The 24,730-nt window shown below is 42.7% G+C and overlaps 1 protein-coding gene across 1 annotated transcript in view; it reads right to left on the reverse strand.

Moving 5' to 3' along the window:
- Positions 1-3,741: 3,741 nt before the first annotated feature.
- The window catches only part of LOC111227860 (nuclear factor of activated T-cells, cytoplasmic 1-like), a 59,539-nt gene continuing 38,550 nt past the window's right edge, over positions 3,742-24,730 (reverse strand). The window contains exons 9-10 of the mRNA XM_022753586.1: positions 22,899-23,564; positions 3,742-3,797 (exon numbers count right to left, since the gene is read on the reverse strand). Of these exons, the coding sequence (XP_022609307.1) occupies positions 3,742-3,797; positions 22,899-23,564 (722 nt within the window). The remainder of the gene's footprint in view (positions 3,798-22,898; positions 23,565-24,730) is intronic.

Raw genomic sequence — 24,730 nt, forward strand, 5'->3', positions numbered from 1 at the left:
GGAGAGATATCAGTTTGCTTGGATTTAAGAGAAAAACACAAATCACTTTCAGATAACAAAGTCATTTGCGTACCATATCAGAGGCTAAAGCCAAAAGAGGCCGTCCAGCTGCCAACATATTTTTGATGCCAAATAAGAAAAGCCAACACGACCATTCCTGAATTGCTTGTCAGTTTCAAATAAGAAGAACAATAAAACACGATTTCTGGTAAACTGAAATAAGAGTTCACTGTGAACTTTTTCTTTATTCAACCAGACCAACAAATACGTTGTCCGTGATAAGTTTAGTAACAATGCTTCTGTGATTTGCAGAACATATAAAATAACAACATGTCATCACTATGTTAATAAAAGTGTAATCTGGTTGGCATTATGTTTCCATCAAAACTACTTTGATGTAAACACAATTTCAAGGTGATAGGGTTGAAAAAAATTTATATATCATCTTATATGCTGTTATATCATAGCAGATAATCACGTTTACTGAAATGATGTTTGATGTATTCCCGGTTCTGTACTGGTGAACATCAAAAATGAAAGTGATGCTTATCTTTTGATAAACGACATTTCATTCTGAAGCTGTATTCTATGATCATATCATGGCAATCCCACTCCTTTAGATACTGTCTTCACTTGATTGCTGTGTCGGCAGTGGAAACCATGACCCGGCGTCACCTCTCCATTGTGTCAAAGGGTACGGCCCTGATCAGAGGAAGACTAAGGTAAGAAGAACAGGGTGCCAGGAAAAAGGGGCGTGACTGCATCTGTAAATAGTGGGGCTATTTTTGGGCTTACCGCGGTCATACAGGGGAGCACCGCCCAGGCCTGCCTTCTGTCACTATGGGGATGGGCGCTTCATAACTTTGCTGGATGGAAAAAGTCTGGAGGACTGGCAGGTGGTACACAGGAGTGTGGCACATCTCCCATGGCGAAGAGCTGTTTCACTCATAACTACCCACCACTAACAATACTCACCGGAAAACACACAGGCCTCTGCTTGTACTTGGCATATCAGCAGCCCGTTGCGTTTCATCCTGATAAAGAACAGCGTAGGTTTGTTTGCAGTGCAGTGTGAAACAAACCAGTAAGACAAAACTTAATACCAGCTAGTGATTGATTTATTAAGTGCCCTCTTTGTTGGCAATGGAAAAAGGTAAATGTGTAAGATGTAAAACCATTTGTACCTTCAACCACAATTGTAGGAATCACTATAAATTAATAATAATAAAAAATACCGACAGGCTTAAAAGTGACTGATAAATTATATTGAAAAATAATTGTCAGGTGGCACTATTTTGTTTTTGCACCATGCTCTTGTCAATGTCCAACTGTCTCCATTTCAGGTTTTATGAGGGATATAGGTACAGGTTGGAACAGTCTGAGGTTTATTAAGGTCAAGCTATATAACACAAGAAAATCGCAGAGCCAGGTTAGAGAAAAAGCCTTAAACTAAAGCAATGCCATATGGGCCATGCATGTAATAGTCCAAAAATTCTTTTAGCATGAACTGAGGGGGAAAGAGGACAAAAGAGAGAGAATGCATTATTTAATTCAATATTTTGTGGTACAAAATGTAATAGAATTAGCTGAGATTCAAAAGGCATTAAAAATGAATCTCCACAGTAAAAAAAAAAAGTAAGTCATAAAGGTGTCAAAAATCATTTTCAAATTTCCATTTGGAGAAACGTAAGTTTGTTTGGAGAAAAAACAAGAACATAAATCTTGCAGATAACCAGGAAATGGTTTGGACACCACCTCAATAGCAAGTGTAAAACCAAAACCAGTTACCTACAAATTTCTGGTGTCAAAATCCCAACAGTAAAAAAATCATTAATGTTGTTGTTTAACACCAAAATAATCGAGGACTTGTGATGTGTATGGTCACCATTATGCCATTTATTAATTAATTGTTGAGAACACATTTAAATGCACTTAAAACACATTTCATTTTTCATAAATATTTCATATTAAAGAGAAATATGTCCCACCTTGTGCCTACACAGAAAAGCGTTATAGACTTGCAATGATCTGATGATCAAGAAAGAGAGTAAGGCACAAAATAGAAACCTTATTCATACAGTTTAGTCATGCTATTATACTATATGTCCAAAAATGTATTAGGAAGCTATATGGAAAGCTACTGTCAGCTAAATGATCCCCAGCATCGGTATGGTGTGCATGCTCCAAAAGACAGGTAACATGGAAAAGACTGCAGCTGTGTGAAAGTTTATGACATGACACGCGGAAATCAATCTACAATATTTGGTCTGGAGGCAAGAAAACCTGCTCTGTGTCTACGGTAAAGTGCATAATGTTTTTCTGTTTTTGTTGTTGTTGTTTTTTTTTTTTTTTTGTATGGGGAACCATTCTACGCTAAAGTCTCTGACAGAAAGAGGAAAACTCGGACAATAACTTCACCAAAGGTAAAATCCTTTGGTTTAATCAGATCAATTATTGCCAGCTGTAAGTAACAGTCCTGCCAACTCCTCAGTTGAGTCACCCAGATGAAAAATAAAACTGAGCCTGTGGCATACTTAGATTATCCCTGTGCCTATTTACATGCAAACCTGCAGTGCAAGAAGTAACAGACAAATATATATAATATTGTCCTGGAGTATTCTCATTTAAATTCAGCAGGTAAGCATACCATTGTTCAACTATCTTATAGCTTGGGGGGATAAAAACTCTGCTACCTGCCTTTATAAGCCCCTGCAACCAGGAACTGTTGTCATAGGATATGTATTATATATTTCTCTGATTGTCTGTGCGTCATTATGTCGTGATCTGGGTGGAGGACTGGAAGATCGGGGCAGGATGATTAAAAATAGGCACTAAGGTGAAAAGCATAATGCAAGGTGTTAGAAATGGTACAAATCATATCAGGGGAAGACAAATGGAGAGAAAAAAATGGAAAACTAAATAGCAAAAGAGCACGATAAAAGCATAAGGCATACATACTTCCAAATACATGTTTATACAAAAGAATATCATACAATAACATTCAGTATAAATGAACAATGGGATATAAGGAAGCGAGAAAAAATACAATTCTACAATTCACATACTCCTTAGATACTTTTCTAGCCTTTTATTCTGTGTCCCTGTAAACAAATCATTGAAATGATACAAAAATGTCATATAAAAACTTCCACTTTGGGTTACCACGAACCATTTGCATTTGTGTGTCTGCTGCTGCTGTTGTTTGCTGTCAATATCACTGTTGTAAGGCACCGTTTCGGTTGTTGCGGACTGACTGCACAAACAAAATGAACCAAAGTGATGAAGCATGACACTCATTGTCCCGTTAGTTTTGTCCATGCATTAACATACAGATCACGCTCGGACTGAAGATTGTCATTTGTCAATGATAGAAGAGTAACTCAGTCTCATTGAGCTGTTTGGTCCCCTAAAGAACATCTGCTGTGAATTATTAAGGCAAGTGTAGTCGTATACTTTGCCCCTGATATCCCTTCCCTTTTTTTTTTTTTTTTTTGTAAATAAAACATTCATCTGTTTATTCAAAATGGAGCTTGCCAGTGATTGTCAATGTGAATCTGCAGCAAGTCTTTGACTGAGGAGGAGCTGATGGTGACGATTGTCCAGTGGGAGATCCTGGTCAAAAATGTATTCTTCATCATCTGGATCTCTGGGTTTTTTTTTTTTTTTTCTTGTCCTCTCTTTATGTTGATGATGCTGCTGTTTGAGTGTGTGTTGCTGCTGCTGCAGGAGACATCTGGACGTCTATGCATGAGTATGCACGGATATGCTGGAGAGGTCGTTCCTGATAATCTCGTTAACTGTGGAAACAAAAGAGAGGTGGCAGACTGTTATTAACCGCTCACAATGAATAATAATTAAAATCATTAAGACACTATTTCATATAACATAGAGAGAAGTTGCAGACGCAAGGCAGGTGATAGACAGGGTGTACTGAATCCCCGGCAAGATTCACAGTGGGTTAAATGTACTCCAGGGACCCAGGTGCTGTAGTGCATTATGGGAAGTGTCGGATTTTGGTGGCATGATGCCCGATAGGAATTAAAGGTAAGAAAATAATGGCCTCTGCTGTTTCAAATCACTGGAGTGGACCTCTAATAGATTTTTTTAAGAATATGCACCACACATGTAAAATAAATGACATGATAGAAGCCCTGCTGTGGACCCTGCTTTTTTGCCTAACCTGGACTGGGCTTCACTGTGTCTATATCTGGTTTTAAGGCCTTTATTGTTTCCCTTTTGTGCTAGTATTTTGCATATTTTATAAATGCATGTGTTAAAACAAATTACCATGTAGAAAATCTGGGGCCAGGTAGGGAAAATTTGTACTGCCACAGTGGGATAGAGTGCTATCAGGGGGATTAATAGGGGCCCTCCAACTCATTTCTGTCCCGGGCCCAGGGTAGGGGATTCTGGGGAGAGAAATGAGGCTAATTAAAAGGTGTGTGTCCAATGCCTCAGTCGTGTTTTGCAAGTTTTGTGTTAGTTTTAGTCAGTTAGTTGTGTTATTTTTTAAATTTGGCCTCGATCTGATGTGTGGCATTTATTTTTCTTAATCCAGAACACTCAAAACTTTAATCGAAGACAGTGTCGCAGCCTGCAATAAATAATGTCACATGTGGCAAAACTCCACTGAATACTTGGCATAGATATGGGCAAGTTGAAAAATACCGGGTATCAGTGGTCACAATCCAAACATATCAATGTCATTACCATGCTTTAAAACTCATATCGGCCCCATACACCCATCTGTGTTTTGAAGTCATGGTCTTGTCTTTCCTGCACTAGTTCCTGTGCCCGCGCCTTTCCCACAGTCAGGCAGACACAGATCAGTCTCCTGCCTTTATCTGCTCTGTGTTCTTTGGCAAAACAGAGGGAAGTGACTGTGAAGATGGTGAGGACCCTGAGCCCCGTGGCTTAGCGCAAACAAGAAGCTCCTCAGTTTTAGAGCAAGCCGCGATAAAGCGGACTGATTCAGACAGAGAGAGAGAGAGTCTGGTGAAACCTCCACACGCAGTGGAGCAGAGACAGGAAGTCCACCCACTCTGAGGTTCAAAGTGGGCACGCAGTTTGTTATCACTAGACACTGTTTGTTGAACGGTGAAGCACTGGCACTAATCAAGACGAAAACATCACATAGAGAAAACAAGGTTGTTTTTTAATACCCAAACATTTCAATGCTGTCATCTGTATGATGACATATTGACATATTTACAGTTTGGTGCTGATGAAATATGAACAAAGCATGTTTTTTTTTGCTTTTTCATGTACAACAATTGATGTCAGCTGAACTGATGTAAGGGAAATAATGTGTTGAAATAACACACCAGTGTGTAGCTACACTTATTGCCAAGGATGGAAACTAAAAATAAAGATGTAAATGAATAAACAGATTGTGTTTTTTAAAGAAGTAGGCCACACACCTATAATAACATGCCCTGCTTACTATATCTAGTCAAATACCCAACTACACATGCACACATACGCACACATACACACACACACACACACACACACACACACACACACACACACACACACACACACACACACACACACACACACACAAACAGGTTGGTTGGGACTCACCTCCTTCAACAGGAGGAACTCCCATTGGAAAAATCCAACCTGTGCCAACACTGCTGGCTGTTTTCGACTCTATTCTGCTCCAGGCTAAACAGGCATTTACACGCTGAGGTTATTTTTAGCTCTGCCATCCCAGGACATAAAGGAAGTGCAAGCACATGTAACAATTAAATGATCAAACTTTAATGTCGCAGCTCGTTTTTTTGTTAGCGGAGGTGAGAAAACAGCTCCAGGAGGGGAAGGGAAAACCCAACGAATGTACTCTTTATTGTTCTCAGAGGGAAAGCAGTGGCTTCCTTTCTTCTTTTCAGTCAAAAAAAAAAAAAAATAGTGACGTCTCCTCCACCCACAGGTTAACTTCTGTGTTATTTTGCATTATCAACTAATATTTTCCATCAGTACGTTCAATGATGTTCCATTCTTCAGAAACAGGCGATAAAGAGAAGAAAGGTGAGACACTGGCCCCTGTGTTTTTCATCTTTGGCAAAGTGAGAATCTCAGAACAGGATGTGGCCAACTGTTACACCACAAGGCAACACCAACAGCCTATTTATAGTTGTTTAATGGGGTAGCTCTTGTCACTATTTAGTTGCAACAACTTCTGGGAAATGAAGAAAATTTTTACAGAACAGTAGGTGAAACCTGAATGACGGATAACACACGCACACACGCACGCACGCGCGCACACACACACACACACACACACACACACAAACACACACACATACACACACACACACACACACACACACACACACACACACAGGTAATGACTTTGAGTATGCAGTATTTTTAATCGAATCAAAAATATATTTTTTTCACTGAAGTGATTTTTTTTTTAAAATTCTATTTTGACAAGGAGCATATTTTTCTTTTGAAGTCAAACTCTTCCACGTGACAGCTCTTTATTTTTGAGTCCGTCTCACCTTCCATGAAGTGACTAGATAACCACAAATATGCAGCACAAGGGAAGGCAGTCAGACATGCTGAGGAACATTTTGTTCAGAGTGGAATTTGGCTCTAAAAATTCAATTGCCTTGCATAATGCGGATGGGCAGGGGTATAAGTACAACATCTCCTCTGCAAACTGGGCCTTGTAAAGCTAGTTTAGAAAGCATGCCAGCTAGTTATTTTCCACATTCATGATCTCTATATGCCATTGTAAAAAAAAGAATGCTATGTTATGCTACACAATAATGATGCAAGTAATGGGTTTATGGTCAGATATGTACATAAATGAACTCTCAGCCTGGCATCATTCCCAACAGTATTGGAAACTTGTTTTCTTTTTTTTTCTTCTTTTTTTTCAGTTTCCCAGGTTAATAATGGAAAGCTATTACTGCTGTTACTGGGAGGGTACCCTCTCGTGAATAAACAAAAACAGCGGAAAGCTGAGCTCCAAATATTCCCCTGCTGAAAAAAAAAAAAAACAAAAAAAACAACACGTGCCTTGCTAGTCCGAGTTAAACAGAGTGACATCCTTTATTAGCTGTAGTGTCAGTGCAATCAGTAAACCACAGTCCGGACCTGTCAGGACTCATACTTAGGGCTGGGCGGCTGGGAGATCTATTTCAGGCGGGCAGGCAGGCAGGTGTGAGAGTGACACAAAAATATGACTGTGCTTTACTGTCGTGCCAAGTTCAATGCACAATTCAGCTCCTTTGTGAGGGCCTACCAGTGTTTTTTTGCAGTGGCTTACATGTAAACCTCCGTCTCCATTGGGTGTGACTGCTGGCTGAATGAATGTTGACCTCGCTAAAATAATCCGTCTGTATCAAGTGTGAAGGAAAATTATTTCTGCCTGTTAGAACGGGCGGTGAAGTGCTTCCAGTGCACGTGCTGCCCACTGTAGTGCATGCATGAACAATGCAGGTAACTGCAGCTTTTATAAAATAGGTACAATCGATTATCAGAACAATACAACGTAACACGTAAAGTTTGGCAACAGTGGGCTCGTTGTGTTACAGGTTGTCGAAAAACCGACCGTACCAGAAGGTCTGGACTAAGTGGGCGTTCAGAAACTTAGAAGTTTTCAAACCTCTTTTTTGGTAACTTGACGGCAGCGGAAACAAACTGTGAACACAACACTGACATACAGGAGGAATGTAAATCCAATATTCATCCGCTTTAGGCTCGGTTTTTTTGTCTCCACCAACCCAGCTCGGCTGTGACTTTCTAACTTTATCTGAAAAAAGCCAGAAAACTGCATCAAGCTGTTGTTTACAAACTATTGTAGCTGGTCTGTAATGCTTTATACAAAGGATAGACAGACCTCCAAATGTCCATTAGTCCAGCTGTCTCTTGGCTTATCAACAAACAGGAGACAAATAGCCCGATTATCAGACTCAGTTGCTTGTTAGTTTTCTCTTCATAATTCAGCCTGACATTGTGTTTATGTTAACCATTTGCAGAAGAGGGGTTATTTGCCCTAATTAATTATTACTGATTTGACAAATTGGTCCCATTGATGTCAATTTTTCATCTACACAAAAGCAATGATAGTGTATCTATACTGATTTGGGGTAGTGGGGGGTAGTTTTTTTATAAGTTCACTTCTTATCCATGTTGCCGCCATTTTTTCTGTCACCATTCATTTCTGGCATTGGTACAGGAAGATGATGAAAGAGGTTTTTCCAACTGAAAAATCTGTCAGTGAGCACATCACCAGCTGTGTGAGTTGCCGCAAAAAAATAAAAATAAATGGAAATGTGAGCAGCGTCTCACCATAAGATATGATAAGATACAAAAAGTCTGAGTTTTGTATATATAAAAAACATGCAAACTGAAAATAGAAGAAGTTATGGTGCTGCAAATGTGTCTCTTTTTTCTATTAAGTAATCCAAGCATTATGTTTTCATTGGGTTACTCTGAGAGTCCAGCGTAAACCTGACCTGCACTGGGGATTCAGTTAGTATTGTTAGAGGAGAGCGCTGTGCATTGGGGTTCGATAACAGCCGGGCTTCCTCAGAGAACAGAGGATGCCCTGTGGTCTGGTGAGATACAGAAACCTGGAGGCCTGAGAGCTGCTCGGAGGTTCCTGCTGTCGTAACACGATCCCCCTCCTTCCAAATCAGGACTGACTGGCAAAGACCTGGCAGAGAGTGACTTCACCTTCCCCTGGCTTCCCTCAGCTGACTATCCAAAACACGACCTCTGAACTGAAGGTTGTAACGGAGGCTTCCTGCCAGGGACTCCAGTTCTCACTCGGAGTCTCTTGAAACTGAAGAAGCGGAGGGCACCTTCCTGAACTTCTCTCACTTTCACTGCATGAATAAACTGCAGCTGTGTTGGGGTCAATGACCTTCACACTGTAGCAAGGGGGGTGTTTCCTCTGCTTACTTGTACCTCCTGGAGTGGCACAATCAGGTTTGTGAGAAAGAGGAGGTAGCTTCCTTCAATTGTGGCACTCAGACTCTCCGCAGCATGTGAGGAAGTTCGTCTGAGTCATAGAAGCTCTTTCATATAAACACAGATAAACACTGGCATCAAGTCTGTGCAGGAGCTCAGAAAGAGTAAAAGGCTGCAAGACGGACTCAAAGTTAAACCTCAGCTGAACTTGTGCTTTCATGTGAAATTGATTTGGTGGGGAAGCCAAACTAAAGCTCAAACTTGCTGGAGAGAGACAATTGAATTTCCTGGTACATATTACTTTTGTTTCCCCACTATATCAAATCTTCTCTCAGCCTCAGCAGAAACACTTAATGGACAATTTGCTGCCTCCCACACACGGCTGGACGGAGAGACTCCGACACCGTCACTTATCATGTGCTGGTAACCAGCAGCATCACAAATAGGGAGGGGGTCAAAGGTCAGAACACACACGTAAATGTCAGGGAGAGAGAGCGACTGAAAAGAGAAGGAGCGAAATGGAGGGAGACACAATCATTATTCCCACAGATAAACTCAAATGGAAAGAGACAAAGCGTTCCACTAATGCTTCATCATGATAAAGTGCTTCATAAATTCATCGGAGTCTTGCAGGTAGACAGCTTCTAATCCATCGCAGGGATCCCTTTGGGCCTAATGATGTGATGATATGTACAGACAGCATATTTCATCCCCACAGCTAGGCTGATGTGTGAAGCCCTGGGCTTTCCCATGTGGAAATACTCAGTCTCCTCAACTGACAGCGGAGATGGAGGAGAAGAAGAGAAAAAAAAAAAAGAGAAGGAGTGAGAGAGATATAGGGCTGCAGAGCGAGAGTTTGTTTTAAAACAACGCTGAGTTTACACTGAGAGCTGAGGCTTTACAACTGCCCCGCAGCAGCAGCTGTGCGGTGACGCTGCTGCGCCGCGGGCCACAGCCAATCACCTCGCTCACGCTGCTCAGGTGAACCGTGACGCTGTGAAATTTATAATGTAGACGTAGACTTAATGGAAAGAGACAACAATGTGAGAAATAGTTGATGAGCAAGGACATATTTTCCACGGGGGACCGTGGAGACATGCTCCCTCAAAAAAATCCTATTTTTGTCCCCCCTTACTTTTCAGTTTGATTTCCTCTCTCTAAACAGAATCTCTGTAGTGTCCAGTTTCCAACATCTAGAGGAGAGATGAGACAAGCTGATAAAAATGTTCATATGTTCATCTAAATCTCTTCAATTATTGCTCTTTTCACAGTTCGTAAGCTATAGTAGCAGCAGTGACTGATTAATGGACTTTCTTTCTCTCCTGTTCTACCCTCTGATTGGTGGAAAAATACCTGTAACCTGAGAGAAAGACCTGCAGGGAAAATACTGCAAACAACACTGCATGAAAAATGATTCAATATCTGTTATCAAATAGTCAAAATGCTCCTAGATCAACTCACATGACATCAGATCTATGATGAAATATCAGGTCTCTATTAACATTAACCGATATCCACTTCCATTGTAATTTGTCATTTGCCTCACTGATGTAAATTATATGCATGGAATAGCATTGACACAGTTACTTTTTAATTTATTTGTTTATTTATTCGTTTTTTCTTTGAAACCAAACCTACATCCTCGCGTGCTGAGGGAGAAAATGACAGAGAAGAAGGAGAAGAGCTGCGGGACAATGAGACTGATGAGAGCGAGAGGAAATACTGTGTGTTATTGCGTGTTAGTAAAGTTGACAACAACAGTTCAAAAGGAGCCGGAGCAGGGATGCCAACAGAGGAGTGATACGATCCCTCTTTTGGAGAGACCAAGAGAAAAGAAGAAATCAAGTGTGGAGTGTAAACACTAAGTGCTCTGATGTCACTGAAGAGATTTCCAATCAATACGTCTGCTGCTGTTTTTAGACAAGGGCTCCTTGCTCGGTTGGATAAGAGAGCTGTAGCAGCCTTGAGAAATAATGATGACATACTCTCTGAGCCTCATGTGGAGAGACAAAGTGGAGCGGGGCTCTAATCTCCACCTGTGAGTCTCTGATGTGCCTCGCTCTTCAGACGACATGCTTTATGGCTCTCTGTAGTCAGATGAATCTGACATGTTACCAAACCAAATGACCTGGCCCAGGAGAGTTCAGCCGTCTGCCTATGGTCCACATTAACTTTAACTAAAAATGTTGTGCTCCAGGCATGAGAACGATTAAACTGCACCATCCCAAATTAGAAATCTAAAGCCAACAGCTTTCACTGAGAACACCACCACTCATGTGCTTATTTTGGCGACGGCGGTGCGTAACCTCTGTCTTTGATCGTGCGTGGTGTGCTGGGCCTCTCCCTATCTCACCTCGCTCTGTCTCTCTTTGTGAGCCTGCCACTTCCCTCTCCTCCTCCTCCTCTCATTTCCTCCCGGGCCCAGGAGGCCGCGGGTGTGCTCGCTCGAGGTCGGTCCGCGGGGAGGATGAGGGGGAGGTGTTTACATGGTTGGAGCTGCTCTCCAGTGCCCTCATCACTGACTTCTCTGAAATCATTGCGCAACTTGGCCAGACTGCATTGTAAATGATAACAAAATAAAAGCGCAGATTGTAAGAGTGTTTTGAATAGACTGTCAGCTCTATGTTTAGAATGTGAACATAGAAAATGAATTATACTTAAAATTGCCAGCGTGCATACAAAAATCTCTTTTTCAGTGCACTGATGTACAATATTGTCTCACAATGCAGTGCATTCTGGAAATAAAGTCTGGACAGCAGTAAAAAACGCAGGTAGTGCTTCTAATTTTTCAAATTCACATGAACTACTTGACACATTGCTTTCTTATCTCAAACTGGTAAAATGTAATCCTACAATTTTAATACAGCGGCTGCCAAGGAAATACTAATTATCAATGTCATACTTGTGACCTATAGTTACATGGTCGATGAGCGGCTCAACCATATTTTTGTCTTTCCTTTGCAGATTGTTTCATTTAATGATTTTTAAAGTAAGAAATATTTATATTTATGTATTTTTCTGTTCGATAGACTTATCATCTTGTGAATCCCCAGACTTATATTGGGGCCCATTGTGGGGTTTGACCACCAGGTTAGGAACCACTGATCTAATATACTTACTGCAATAGGTGCCCTCGCACATAAACATTTAGTGTGTACTTTTTCAACATAAAAAAACAAAACAAAACAAAAGGATGCTGCCCACACTTTAAATGACAAATGATGTCAAACAGTGCAGATGCTGAATGCAGCACCACAACGGGACTTTCAGTTATGTTGATTACACAGTTCAGTTTGATTGCGTTGAGTTGTAAAGTATTTGTTTAGCTGCAGTGGAAAATACCACAACAGAACTCGACAATCAGAGTGTTTATCGAAAGCAAACATAAAAGTAAGAAGCTAAAGAGCTTCTGACACAAAGTGCGTATAGATGACTGAAGACTGTGAGAAATCAAAAGCTCAGTTTCACACGACTAGTGAAGCGTAACCGCGTGAAGCAAACACCAGAGTCAGAAAAAATTCACCAAACTGAGTGAAACACACACGTCTTTGTGATGGAGATACGAAAGGAGACAGATTAAAACTTTTTGCATGGCTCATTACCAGTGGGTTTATGGTAAAATAACTCAGCCATCTGATAAACTCGCAGTGATTGATTCAGAATTAGAAACGTATGCTCGTGCCGAGGCTGATGTAGACGGGCTTGAGATTTCCCTGGTTTTAAAAATGGCACACAGTGAAAAAAAAAAATGAGCATATTGAAACAATCATACTTCATTGGGTTGCAGTCGTCTGAGTGAGAATTTGGCCGTGCACCTGCACATAATACGATTTATAACTGCATTTGTATTGTGCTTCTTAAATCACCTGTTGACTGTCAGTCGTAATGTGGGATTTCAGAATTGTTTTCTTTTATTTATATATCGAGAAACTATGTTCTCCGTGTCCAAAAGGGCTTAGATCAGTGCAAGCTTTATTGTGAACTATCCATCACGGATAGATGGCTCAGAGAGGCTCCTTCCTGTTTTTTAGTGTGCGTGTCTGCTTGTGTGTATCAGCACATCATGGCCTTTGGTTAACCTGTCTGTTTTGCCATCCATGAAAAAACACTGGTTTTGCTCTCTGTCCTCCGCTAGTAAAAGTTTTGTGCTGCAAGGATGCAAAAGCTGCTCATTTGATCGGTCTGCTGTTTCAAATGAAATTGGTTCAGTTTGGTGTAAGGAGGAACCAGGCCTCTGGGGGACTGTCAGACTTTTTTTCAGAACAGCACGTTGGACACTTCAGTACTCTTGCTCAAACTGGCAATCCTAGTCTCTTATAGGTTGTTTTACAGGTTTGGAAAGCATGCTCCGATGAAAGTAACATTTCCACTGATCTAGCCTCTTGGAGAGCCTGACAGAGGGGTTTTGCAGGCTCCATCCTAAAGTCACAGAAAAGGCACTGAATAGTACACTAAAAGTAACTAAATCCTAAAAAGCTCCCGCTGCACACAAGAACACGGCCTCTCCCTTTTCAAACATCCCTGCTGAGCTCTAGCGACTTGACTCCGTGCTGAAGCTGAGTGCGATATGATCAGCTCTCTGTCTGCTGACCCTGAGAGAGCGAGCTGCCCTACAACTTTAAATCCTCAACGCCTGCGGGGATTCAAAGACACCGAGGAGGAAGGAGGTCGCCTCGGGGCACATGGTGGACTTATTCCACACAGACCAGTCTGGAGGCAGGAGAGAGGGGAGGACTTGGCAAATGTGCCATTCATTTCCAGCACCCTCCATTTGATTTTCAGAGTCAAAGGTGAAGACGGCGACATTTTTCTGTCACCTGTACATCATAGCATATCACACCACATTCTCACCTGCTTCTGTTTGTGCTCTCTCAGATTTAATAGTTGCTGGGGCTTAGGGAGGGAACTTAAATGCCTTAACAGAAACAAGAGCCTGCTATTTTACTCCATCATGCAGTAAATCTAACTGATTTCATTAAATTGTACGTGACATTTTCATTCACGCAGTGTTTAGGAGCCAAGCTTTCCAACTCAGACTCGGTGCAGACTTGACATCTCTGATTTACAACATAAGCGTAAAGAATTGTCTTCTCTTCTACTTATGCTTCTTCTAGGCCCCAATGGATGGGAGAAGATGAACAGCTTTAAAAAAAAAAGTAAGTTGTTGATTTCAGGGCAGAAAAGCAAGATAACCACCTTCTAATAAGACACTCTTCGTGAAGTGTTTACATTATGTTATTAATGACAATATTAATGCTTAATACATTATTTACAAATGCTTTTTGAGCACGTATAAGTTAATTTTATGAACCAAATCTAATTAACGATGCATACCTTATCTATGAAGCATTAGTAAATGATTTATAAAGAATTCACAATACTATTAGTTACAACATATAAACACATTATAAAGGGCATTAATAATCTGTATATTTACACTAAATAAATGGGTTATAGCACAGTATAATGTACTTAGTATAAAGCTGGATCTCTTTATCACTGGCTGAAATATGTTTAATTAAAAAAAAGTATAAGATTAAGTATAAGATTTCATCAATAAATATATGCCACCAATATCTATGATAACTGAATACCTTTATAATTCATACTTATATAAAATGTGATGACTGAAGACGACATCATTATACTGAAACTCATTATACTGTGAATCTTAAAATATCTGATTGGTGGACTTTAGGTGTTGACATACATTGGATACATTAATTAATCCCTAAAATGTCCTTATATCTGCTTACAACTATATCAAAGTGTCCCATAAACAATATATTATGTGTTAATATGCTGCTTTAAAATGCTTATTAAGGGACATGGGTGTGGGGTTTGAAGGCACTGGTTTATATAAAGTGTTATACTTTTATCTTATATTCTTATATAATATACGCATTCTAATAATATATCCTAAATTAATTTGAAAAGCTCATGATACATGAGCATTTGAGAGCAGGGATATTTCAGTGCTAAATGCAGCTAAACAATAAAACCATCTTGGTTTTTCTTGAGCTACAGACCTTAACGTAGAAGTTTGTGCAGTGCTATAGACCCCCATCATTTCTTCCCTCAGTGCTGCTCACACTGTACAAAAGGCTTACCGAGTGTGAGGGGATCTCTCTATTTGTTAGCATGTTGTTTTGAGAGGAATTTGAGCTCAGCTGAGGACAATCGAGAGAGTCAGGGGACCCGTTGAGGCTTATAACTGCGATGGGTCATATGTCAACAGTAGGACACTTACAGTTCAGTGGTTATGATCATTCCCTCCCCAGAAGTAAACCCATTCACCAACTGCGTGGTAAGTCTCTGCACTGCAAGCGGCCACTGGTGGGAGAGGAAGAAAATGTGATCTTTAACTTCAGTGGTGTTTATCTTCCTTTGACTTTTAGTGTTTTGGTTTTAACAGCTTTAGCTACAAAAGGAGTGTGTGTGTGTGTGTGTGTGTGTGTATATGCATGTGTGTGTGTATGTGCGTGTGAAGAACAGGGGCAATGGGAGAAGCTGCCAGGGAAAATCACCAAGATTGCATGCTACTTTCTTCCACCTCACATTTTCCCCTCTTTCTCTTGGTCTGTCTGTCTCTCTGTGTCTCTGTCTCCTTTATTTCTATGGCTGACCTGCTTCTTCTCATGCTCGCTGAATATTCCTGGATGTGAGGACATGATGAGAATCTCCTGACCCCAAAATCTCAAAACCCTAAAGTACATCTCGTGACTTACGTCCCTCCATTTTAGCTTCATGAGCGATGAGAGCAGATATCATGCTTAAAAAAAATGAACAAAGTGTGGCGAGACAGCAGTGGATTATGAATGGCAGAATTCTATAATCTTTTCAGACAGATTGATTATTTTGACAGTTGCATTTCATGTTAACCTGTCTGTGTTTAGAATGATTTGTCAATGGACTATACGACTGAAACAGGGCACATGTGCATTTGGTTTACAGTCTTGTGACAGTTTGTACTGGGATTCTCACTCTTTCAAAGTTTATATCTGCATCTTTATTTCATTCTCTCTTATACTTTCCATCTTCATGCCCCCTCCTCCTCCTCCTCCTCCTCCTCTTGTTTTCTCTTCATGATTATCTCTTCCACCCTCTTCTTTCTGAGGTATCTGTGCATGGAGGAGACGACAAAATCTGCCAAGAGTTGCAAAACCCAAAGGCTTTCCCCATCCCTCCCGGCTGGATCAGACCTCTCTGTTGACATCCGTCGCTACAGGATACTATTTCACTGAGCTAACAAATTTCAGATGGGGAGCTGTTATTAAGTGGTCTGGGACGGAGGCCTACTCCTGTTTACTGATGCCGCAGGTATTTACATCCCCTAAATACCAACCAGAAACATTGCAACTGCTAGGGACAAGCATCTGAGTGTGGTTATTCTGTTCAGATGAGAGGATCCCATCTGTGAACCACGTTCAACTGTCTGTGGCTGGAGTTAAGGGTCCTTGAGCGAGACCCTGTGAGCACCAGGCTCGCTGTCCCGAAGCTTATCCTGATCTCTGACCTCCCCGTGCGCAAGTCAACAAAGAAAAATGTGTCTTTCGGCAAATCAGTTGTGCTTGTTTGGTGTTTTGTGTGTGTCTCGTCTTCATGAGTTTTCCATGTGCTCATATTTTCAATGCCAGCAGGAAATATCCAAGATTCAAAGCAAATTTATGGTTTCTGTGACTGTGCAGCGTTTGCGGTGTGCGCAGCAAGCTCAGTTATCTCCACAGAGGAACGGTGTTTTATGGTAAATGCAGTGCTGGTGTAATGTTTGTGGAGATTACATTATGTTCTTTAAATCACAAACAAACCGACACAGAAACCGCCAACCAATCACAACCTCTGAAATGAGGCCTGCACTTGCCACAACAACTTTTTGAACCTTACAGACGCTGGATGCTGAAAACAGTTTTAATTAACCTTTAAAATGAGAAAAATGAAGCCAGACAGTAAACCGGTAAGAGGCTGAATCAAAGCTTGAATACAACCTTCACCAAAGGACAGATAACGACCTCGCAGCCTCACGGGGGGAAGGAGACCCGCTCACTGATCATCCAGTCAAGAGCTGTCAACCGCACTGACATTTGTCATATTATGATTAGGTAATGAGAGTGTCTGGTATGAGGTGACTGCTCCATGATCACAGATACACACAGGAAGATCCCAGCCAAGCCACAGGCTATGTCTGAGTCCTGACCCGCTGTGATCTGTGTGGCTCGGTGGCTTTTCGACGCGCGTTTCCTAAACCTCAGAATGTGAGCCACATAAACCGAGCCTCTAAACGGCTGTGTCAGGAGAAACTGTAAGAAATACATGACGTATGATAAACTGAAGGGATATAGCCTTAATGAATAGACTCTGTGCTGCACCTTGTGGCTTTACGCTGCTATATTTGATTGTATACTTTGTTCAAATCCATTTTGCTGCTGATGCCAGGTAACTGACTGCCATAAAAAGTCCACATGGTGTTTCCATCTTTTTACACAGCTTGGAACGATGGAAGAAAATAAGACATAAATCTTTACAGTAGCAAAATCTGCGTCACACATCTCTGACATTTGGGCAAAATAAACACGAAACCCATTCAGGGTCCGAATCAAAGTCTCCCATCTAAATGTGCGCGTGTATCAGATCCCAGACACAAAAGAAACCCAATTTGTTTAGATAATTTAGCTGCAGTTTTGCAGCAGACACATTCTTTCTCAGTGACTGTGGATATTATGACAGAGCGACTGAAACCAGACCAGATCCTCTGGCTAAGCTGCCAGGGTTTGGGGTGTACACACACACACACACACACACACACACACACACACACACACACATACACAGACGCACACGTATAAAAGCCAGCACATTGCGGTAATGAATGGATTGAATTCTTACAGATTCATCTTGCTGCACTTATCAAAACTAATAATATTCCCAACGGTTTTAGAAAGAGCTAAAAATCAAAGCGCTAATACGGTGACCCCATTGCCACTGTCATATGTAACCACTTAGATCCAATTATTTGCTAAACTGCAAGCAATCTTGGACAATAGTGTCTATAATTGAGTGGGTTTCATAATATGTGATATATAAAAAAAGAAAAAATCTGATCACAACCAGGAATCTAAAGGCTCTTATGTTCCGCCAAGAGGACAGAGATAAAAGAGATGTAAGAAGAAACAGAGGGCGCTAAGGTAATCCAGAGAACTTCCACTCAACTACAAAGGTATTCTTCTTCTATGGCGAAGACGCCGCCGTATTCTCTGGCTTCCATTACTCCACTTGCACTGTTACTTCCTTACTTTATATTACAAATGTGTTTAAGCAGACTGTTATCTACTTTACAAGAGTGACTTCAACTTTCCAACTGAGTGCTGCTACAGAGTGTAAAGATTTTTTTTTTTTCCTTTTTAAGCACCAGTTTTGGCTATGCTCTTCTTTTCCAACATTATACGACTACAACTAACAAGTTTACAAGATCAGGCATGAAATTTATGTCTCTTTATAAGCTAATTGATCAATTAATATCATACACAACCTCTACCATGACTGCAACTACATATATCTTCATATTTACCTCAGAGCACACTCCTTCAGCTGCTTGGTACAGTCAGTAATATCTGATAATAGGTAACAGGAGTCACAGCTGTTCAATTTGCCCAGTCAAAGTAATGGTTTTTGATCCTAATGAGAAGAAATTGAATCAAATCTATTGCTGATCCCAAAAGTGCAGCTGTTGATCTATAGCTTAGGTGGTCTCAGGCCAAACCATGAGTGCAGCCACCTATTAATTTTTCCTGTGACTATAAACCTTCTCCAGCATCCCAAACTTTTACTTATACCTCTCCATATCACAGGCTGCCAGGAAAACAGGATTCCTAATATGAGAAGGCAGCAATAACAACAATAGTAAAAAAAATCCACATCCTCTTTGTAGTCATAAATAATAAAAAAGCCATCACCCTCCTTCTTGTACGATGTCAATATCACTATGTCTAAAAGGAGACTACGTTCTTGGCATTGCACTTAACCACAAGACAGCCTTTCTTTCTGTGCACTATTAGCTGGGGCTTGACCTGCTCCCCGAAGGCCACAGTGTCAGAGGTGGAGTGTTGTGAAAGCACAAGCTGCCGCTGGCTCTTACAGCGCTTCCACACCCAGCTGACCCCACCGACTGAAAGACACACACACACGCACACAAATGCATACCATCGAAACGTACAGGAGCAGCTCTGCTTTAGTGAGTCCCATTAGACATTTCAACCTCTACTTTAATGAACCCCCCCCCCCCTCTAAATCCTCTCTCTGTTCTGCCCACCCCCTCCCGATCCCAGAGCCAACCTTGCGGCACACTCCAATGTTAGCGACTCAGCATGTTTTCAGCGCGGTGCGGACGCGCTCTCAATCATCATTAGGGGTTTTGCGGAGTCCTGGGGTCTGGGCAACTTGCCAGCATGTGTAAAAGTTTCCATGAGGAAAGCCTTGAGTTGCCTTCAGAAGCATCGGTGGTGGAAGGAGATCTTCAGGAAGGCTAGAGTGCCTTTTTTGTTGCTGGAGGGAGGGCAGGAGGAATGGAGGAACCAACAACAATTCTGTTTTCAGTTTGAGAAAACAAGCCTGGGAGAGTTTCAAATGCGCAAAACCTTGAATTGAGGAGGAAACAATCACAAGGAAAACTGCTCTGTAACACGGGGCAATCAGAGCACATATGTCAAATGTCAGAAATCGGCAGAGGCACTCTGAGCACTCTGTGTTTTTCTTATTTTGGGGAATAAGGGCCCTCTGTTTCCCAGAGAGGCAGCTGGTAGAAATCTGGTGCTCTGATTAGCACTAGTTCCTTTGCTGTGCGCTGCATTCAGCTGCATTGCATGATATCACCCATCACAGCGGCAGCTAATGAGACAGGACACACGGCAGCCGCCTCACAGGACCAAACGCCTAGCCCTGCCAGCACACCACTTCTGCTCTACACACACACACACACACACACACGCGCGCACACACATGTCCACTGCAAAATACCTATAAACAGCAGGAACAGACTTCCAAGTGAAGGGTTTTTGACGCTTAAAGTGGACTACAGTTTCCAAAAATTGTGTGAGAAAGTGTGTGTGTGTGTTTTTCTGTGTGTAGATGGACGTGAGCCACGGGTTGTTGGAGACAAGAGGGGGTATGATATCACCAGAATTGCTCCTTCAGACTTGTGACAAAGCATGCCGTCATTGTAGCATTTCTTTTTTTGGCTTAATTAGCGCGGCTAACAAGGCAAACGTAAATGCTTTTCATAAATTCTATTGTTACATGCGCTGATGTCATTTGAATGGCGTTTTCGCTCACAGTCATGTGCCTTGTAAAGCACAGATAGTGGAGCTGTGAGTAAGTACGAAATGTCTGAAAAACGTTGGTTTTATGGTGAGCCCCACCATGCCTTGTTTATAACAGTGAGTCAACAATACAGCGAGTCTTCCAGCAGTGTTGGGTGTTTCTTCCTCTTCATGCTTTCTTACCCTCGCTGATGTTGCTTCACTAACAGGAGTGAGAAGGGAGACCGAAGCAGGTGAGAGCTGCTCTGACATACAATTGACTGACGACTGGAGTCTTCCTGTAAAACCTCACTGCAGACCACCAGAATCATCACCTCATGTCTCGCCTTGTAGATAGTAAGTTTCTATCACAGTAGAGGGAAGAGTTTAGCAGATTACAGCGGAGACTATGTATGGCAGTCAGGGGGGTTTACATCCCAGACTCCTTGCATACTAACCAAGCTCCTTGCGGTACAGTAGCTCACCGTTGATAAGTTGAGTGATTTCTCAGGGGCTGCGTAAAATCTGGGCCTGGCCAGAGAGACACATTTCCTCTGGCTGATGAGAGCCGGAGGCCTCAGTGTTCGAGCGTGGGAGGCACTCCACTCTTGGGGAAGCTCAAGTGTGCTCCCACAGACTCCAAATCACCGGCCCCCAATTGCTGGGGAGGAACGCTACTCTACATGGCTGGCGTTAAATCACTGCTGCTGTGGTGAGGTCATCCGCTTGTCTTCCTTCTCTAATGGAGCGCTCAGCTTGCTAACGTACGGCGGTAATGCGTGTGGACGGGGAGCGGGACGCCCTGTGAGCTGCTTTCCAATCTTATTTATTTTAGCTTAGAGCTCATTTGAGGGGTCTGAGATAGGGCCGGGCCCCGGGAGCAGCAGATGCCTTTGCAGTATGCTGTTACCACCGCACACTTACCAGGAGTCCGGGAGCTCACCACAGATGCTTGTGCAGACGTTAGGTGATGCAAAACGGCAGCACAGGGCTGCTCCACTGTCCTTGGTCAATCAATACACATTCCTGTGCGTCCCTAATGCAACTGTAATCACTGGCTGAATACATTTGGCCACCGCGCTGGAGGAGGATTGAGCCTGCTAAAGTGACAGTGGATGGAGTAGTGGGGAAGACAAACAAGGTTACATGATTTCACCCTCAGCACTGCTATGTACATTTGCTGTATCTTCATGGAGTTGGTGTAAAAGGACCTCTGGCCAACCTTACTGCAAAACGCCAAGTAAAGCTACAGTTTCACTTTATTCAATTAATGCTGAAATTAAAGCCTCTGCCTGGCCAAACTATTACAAAGTTCAAATCAGAACCTGTTTTCCAAATCAGAATTTCCACAGCATCTGGCATCGCTGTGAACTCAAGAACAGGAGACAAGAAAAAAGAAAATTAAAAAAAAAAAAAAAAAAGGAAAGAGGAAAGAAAAAGCTGAAAATCAGTTTATAGAGCTGATAACAGACAGACACCCTCCCTTGTCTTTGTATTGTGTGTTTATGAGGTGAGGACTAATGGGACTCATCAGGGCTGACAGATATGCTGACAACTGCATTTCAACTCAATTACAGTTCCACAGCAAAACTCCCCTGGTCCCCTCATGCCTATCACCCCTCTACTCCCAGAGCTGTTGAGTGAAGTGTGCACACACTCATGCATGAACACAAGCACACACACACACACACGCACACACACACACACACACCGCACACACACACACACAACATCAGTTTACTGAACAAAAGGTGCACAGGAAGGGTAATATTCCTGAGTTCAATGTTGAGTTGTCTACCTCCCCACCTCTATTAGGATGCAGGGGGATTTTAACATTTCAAACTGGCCCGATGCCATTGCTGTGCTCTATGAATATATATCATAACAACAAGTGGAGCCTCTGCTAACACAGATAACAGGTTGGCGACCTGAGAGACATAATGTGAGATGGACACAGGAGGCAGTAAACCCGACCATATGGTCCCTTGGGTGTGACTGGTTTCATTGCCAGAGGGAGACCAGTGACCCCACAGTCTCCCCTGATGACGACAGCCACATGGTGTCGACTCTGTGGGGAAAAGACGGGAAAACAAAGCCTCTGCCTCCTGCATCCCAGCATCCCTCCCAGAAATATGAGGGGGGGGAAAAAATGGCTCGGTTCAGGAAACCCCTACCCATTGTTTTGCTTCCTTCATTAGTCGTTGTGTCAACAGTTTGGCTGGCCACGCGTGTGCCACTGTTTTTGTTCAGCTGCACCCCGGCTGACCTCAGTGCTCTGATGTTTTGACAGATTGTTTCAGAATCCCATCAAGGCAATTTACTGTTTTAAAGTAAAGCGGCCACTTGGACAACATAAGCTGGAACGCGCGTTACACCAAAAGTAAATAAATTGCCGCGTCTAAAATTAAACAAATGTGACGTAAATCTGCAACCAGGATTTCATCAGGAAATACTGAGAGGTGCAGCGGGGCGCGGCTGTGTGTGAGGGCCAGGAGATAAGCAAAAGGTGTTAAATAAATGTGATGTGCTACGTAAACAGCCGTTTTTTTTGGCATGGACAGTGAGCTCATATAGAGAAGCTTTCATCTAGAAAAACAAAATGCCTCTCTTTGGTCAAATAATTACCAAGTGGAAACTTGCAAGCAATGTGTGCACACCTTGTTTCTGGTAACTTACCATCATCTAAGTACATCTGGTCCAGTTCCTGTGGCTCCTGTTTGACGGTGATGGCCATCGAAGGGGGGCTGGCGTCCTCAGGTAGCAGGCTGGGTGGGCTCCCTCCGGCCTGGGCTGAGCTGGCTGCTGCCTGAACCTGACTGGGGCTGTAGGCCTGAACGAACGGGCTCTCTGCAGTCCCACCGGGAGTGGAAGGGTGGGACACTGGGGAGGACGAGGGGCTGCTGTTGGCATAGATAGGGTGGTAACCATGGGGTCCTGGGCTGTTGAGGTGGCTGGGACTGCCCTGGGAATGGAGCATCCCTAGGCAAGAGTTGTGGTCTGGCGAGGCTGGGTGGGCGAGGTTAGGACGGCCAGGGGTCTCCTGGATGGGGGGCACAACAGAGCCTGGCGGTGCCGCATGGGTGGGGCTGCTGGGGAGGCACTTGCTGTATGCCACGGGGGATAGGTCATGCAGGGTGGGGCTGGAGCTGGGAGACGACGATGGAATGGCAGCATGGCGAGGCGGGCAGGGAGGGTAGGCGCCGACCAGGCAGGCATCAGGATCGGCTACAGGCATGATGGGAGTGAGCCTTGGCTGGCTGTAGTAGGGCTTTGAATGCATGGACAGCCCTGCAGTCACCAGAGAATCATATTCATCACTGGGTTCTGTCTTTATTACTGGCACTGGGGGGGGAAAAAAGTAGAAAGAAAGGTGGAGATATTAAAAAAACGTGCTGGGGATCCACGTGGCGCAATGAGTGCACGAGCAAGGCTGAGTGAAGCAGTGAGCAGGCACAATTGTGGCCACACTACCCTCCATAATCCAAACAAACAACCACCAGTGGATATGGGCTCAGTGTCAACTTGGCCAAGTCCTTTAACAGAGAAACCCTCACGTCTTCCACCCGCCACCCCTCTTTACCACACAATGAAAAAAAAAGGAAAAGAATAGGGGGGGAAAGAAAAATGGATGAGTCATCAGTGTGGAAAGCCACAGCTGGCTCTAATAATGAATAAGACCTATTTTCTTTGGACTGTCCTCCAGCTCTGATATCCAATAAAAGACTACTTTAAAACACTGGGCTGCTGCTGCTGCTGTTGCCGCTGCTGCTGCTGCTGCTGCTGGTCGCGTAGCCCGGGACCCCTAGGTTTCCTCCGCACTCAAGGAGTAATTGTTTCTCTCAGGACCAAGAGATAGGAGGAGAGAGAGAGAGAGAAAAAAAGGAGATGATTTGTTTTTGATTAGGCCGCCTGAGCTCCTTAAGAGGCTATAGAGCTGTGCCTGTGGTTTGAGGAGCTTTAGGCCTCAGCTAATGCAGGAGTGTGACCCCACTTGATCATCCTGCCTTCTCTCCTCTAATTTCTAACACAGCAGAGAGCATCTGCGCCGCTTCATGATTAGTTAATGCTTCCTGTTCACTGTCAAGAGGAGTTAGTTATTGAAAACAAGGTGGGTTTTCTATTAACTGAAAATTTCTGTCTCAGTCTGTAACACGTTCACGAACTGAAATGTGTTGAGGGATGGGGTGGGATCCACATTAACAAGCTCACTGTTGTTATTATATAAGTACATATGCACAGACTGTGCCAACACAAAACTAATAGGGCAGTGTTAAGATACCCAGATGCATAGCAAAGGCTTCTGAGTCACAATAGACACACTGTTTCTATTTCTACACATTGTTAAAATGTGTTAATGGGTGTGGTGAGCGTTTGATGCCAACCATTAAGAGTTTTTGGCTAAACTTGCTCCGAGTGACATTTATTCAAAGGCATACAGATGTCAATATGAATAAGATGCCTGTGTAAACTGTGTGTTTGAATTCAAACACAGCAGAACCTTTGAGTGA

Source organism: Seriola dumerili, unplaced genomic scaffold, assembly GCF_002260705.1.
Source record: "Seriola dumerili isolate Sdu_G_001 unplaced genomic scaffold, Sdu_1.0 BDQW01000191.1, whole genome shotgun sequence".
Classification (NCBI taxonomy): domain Eukaryota; kingdom Metazoa; phylum Chordata; class Actinopteri; order Carangiformes; family Carangidae; genus Seriola; species Seriola dumerili.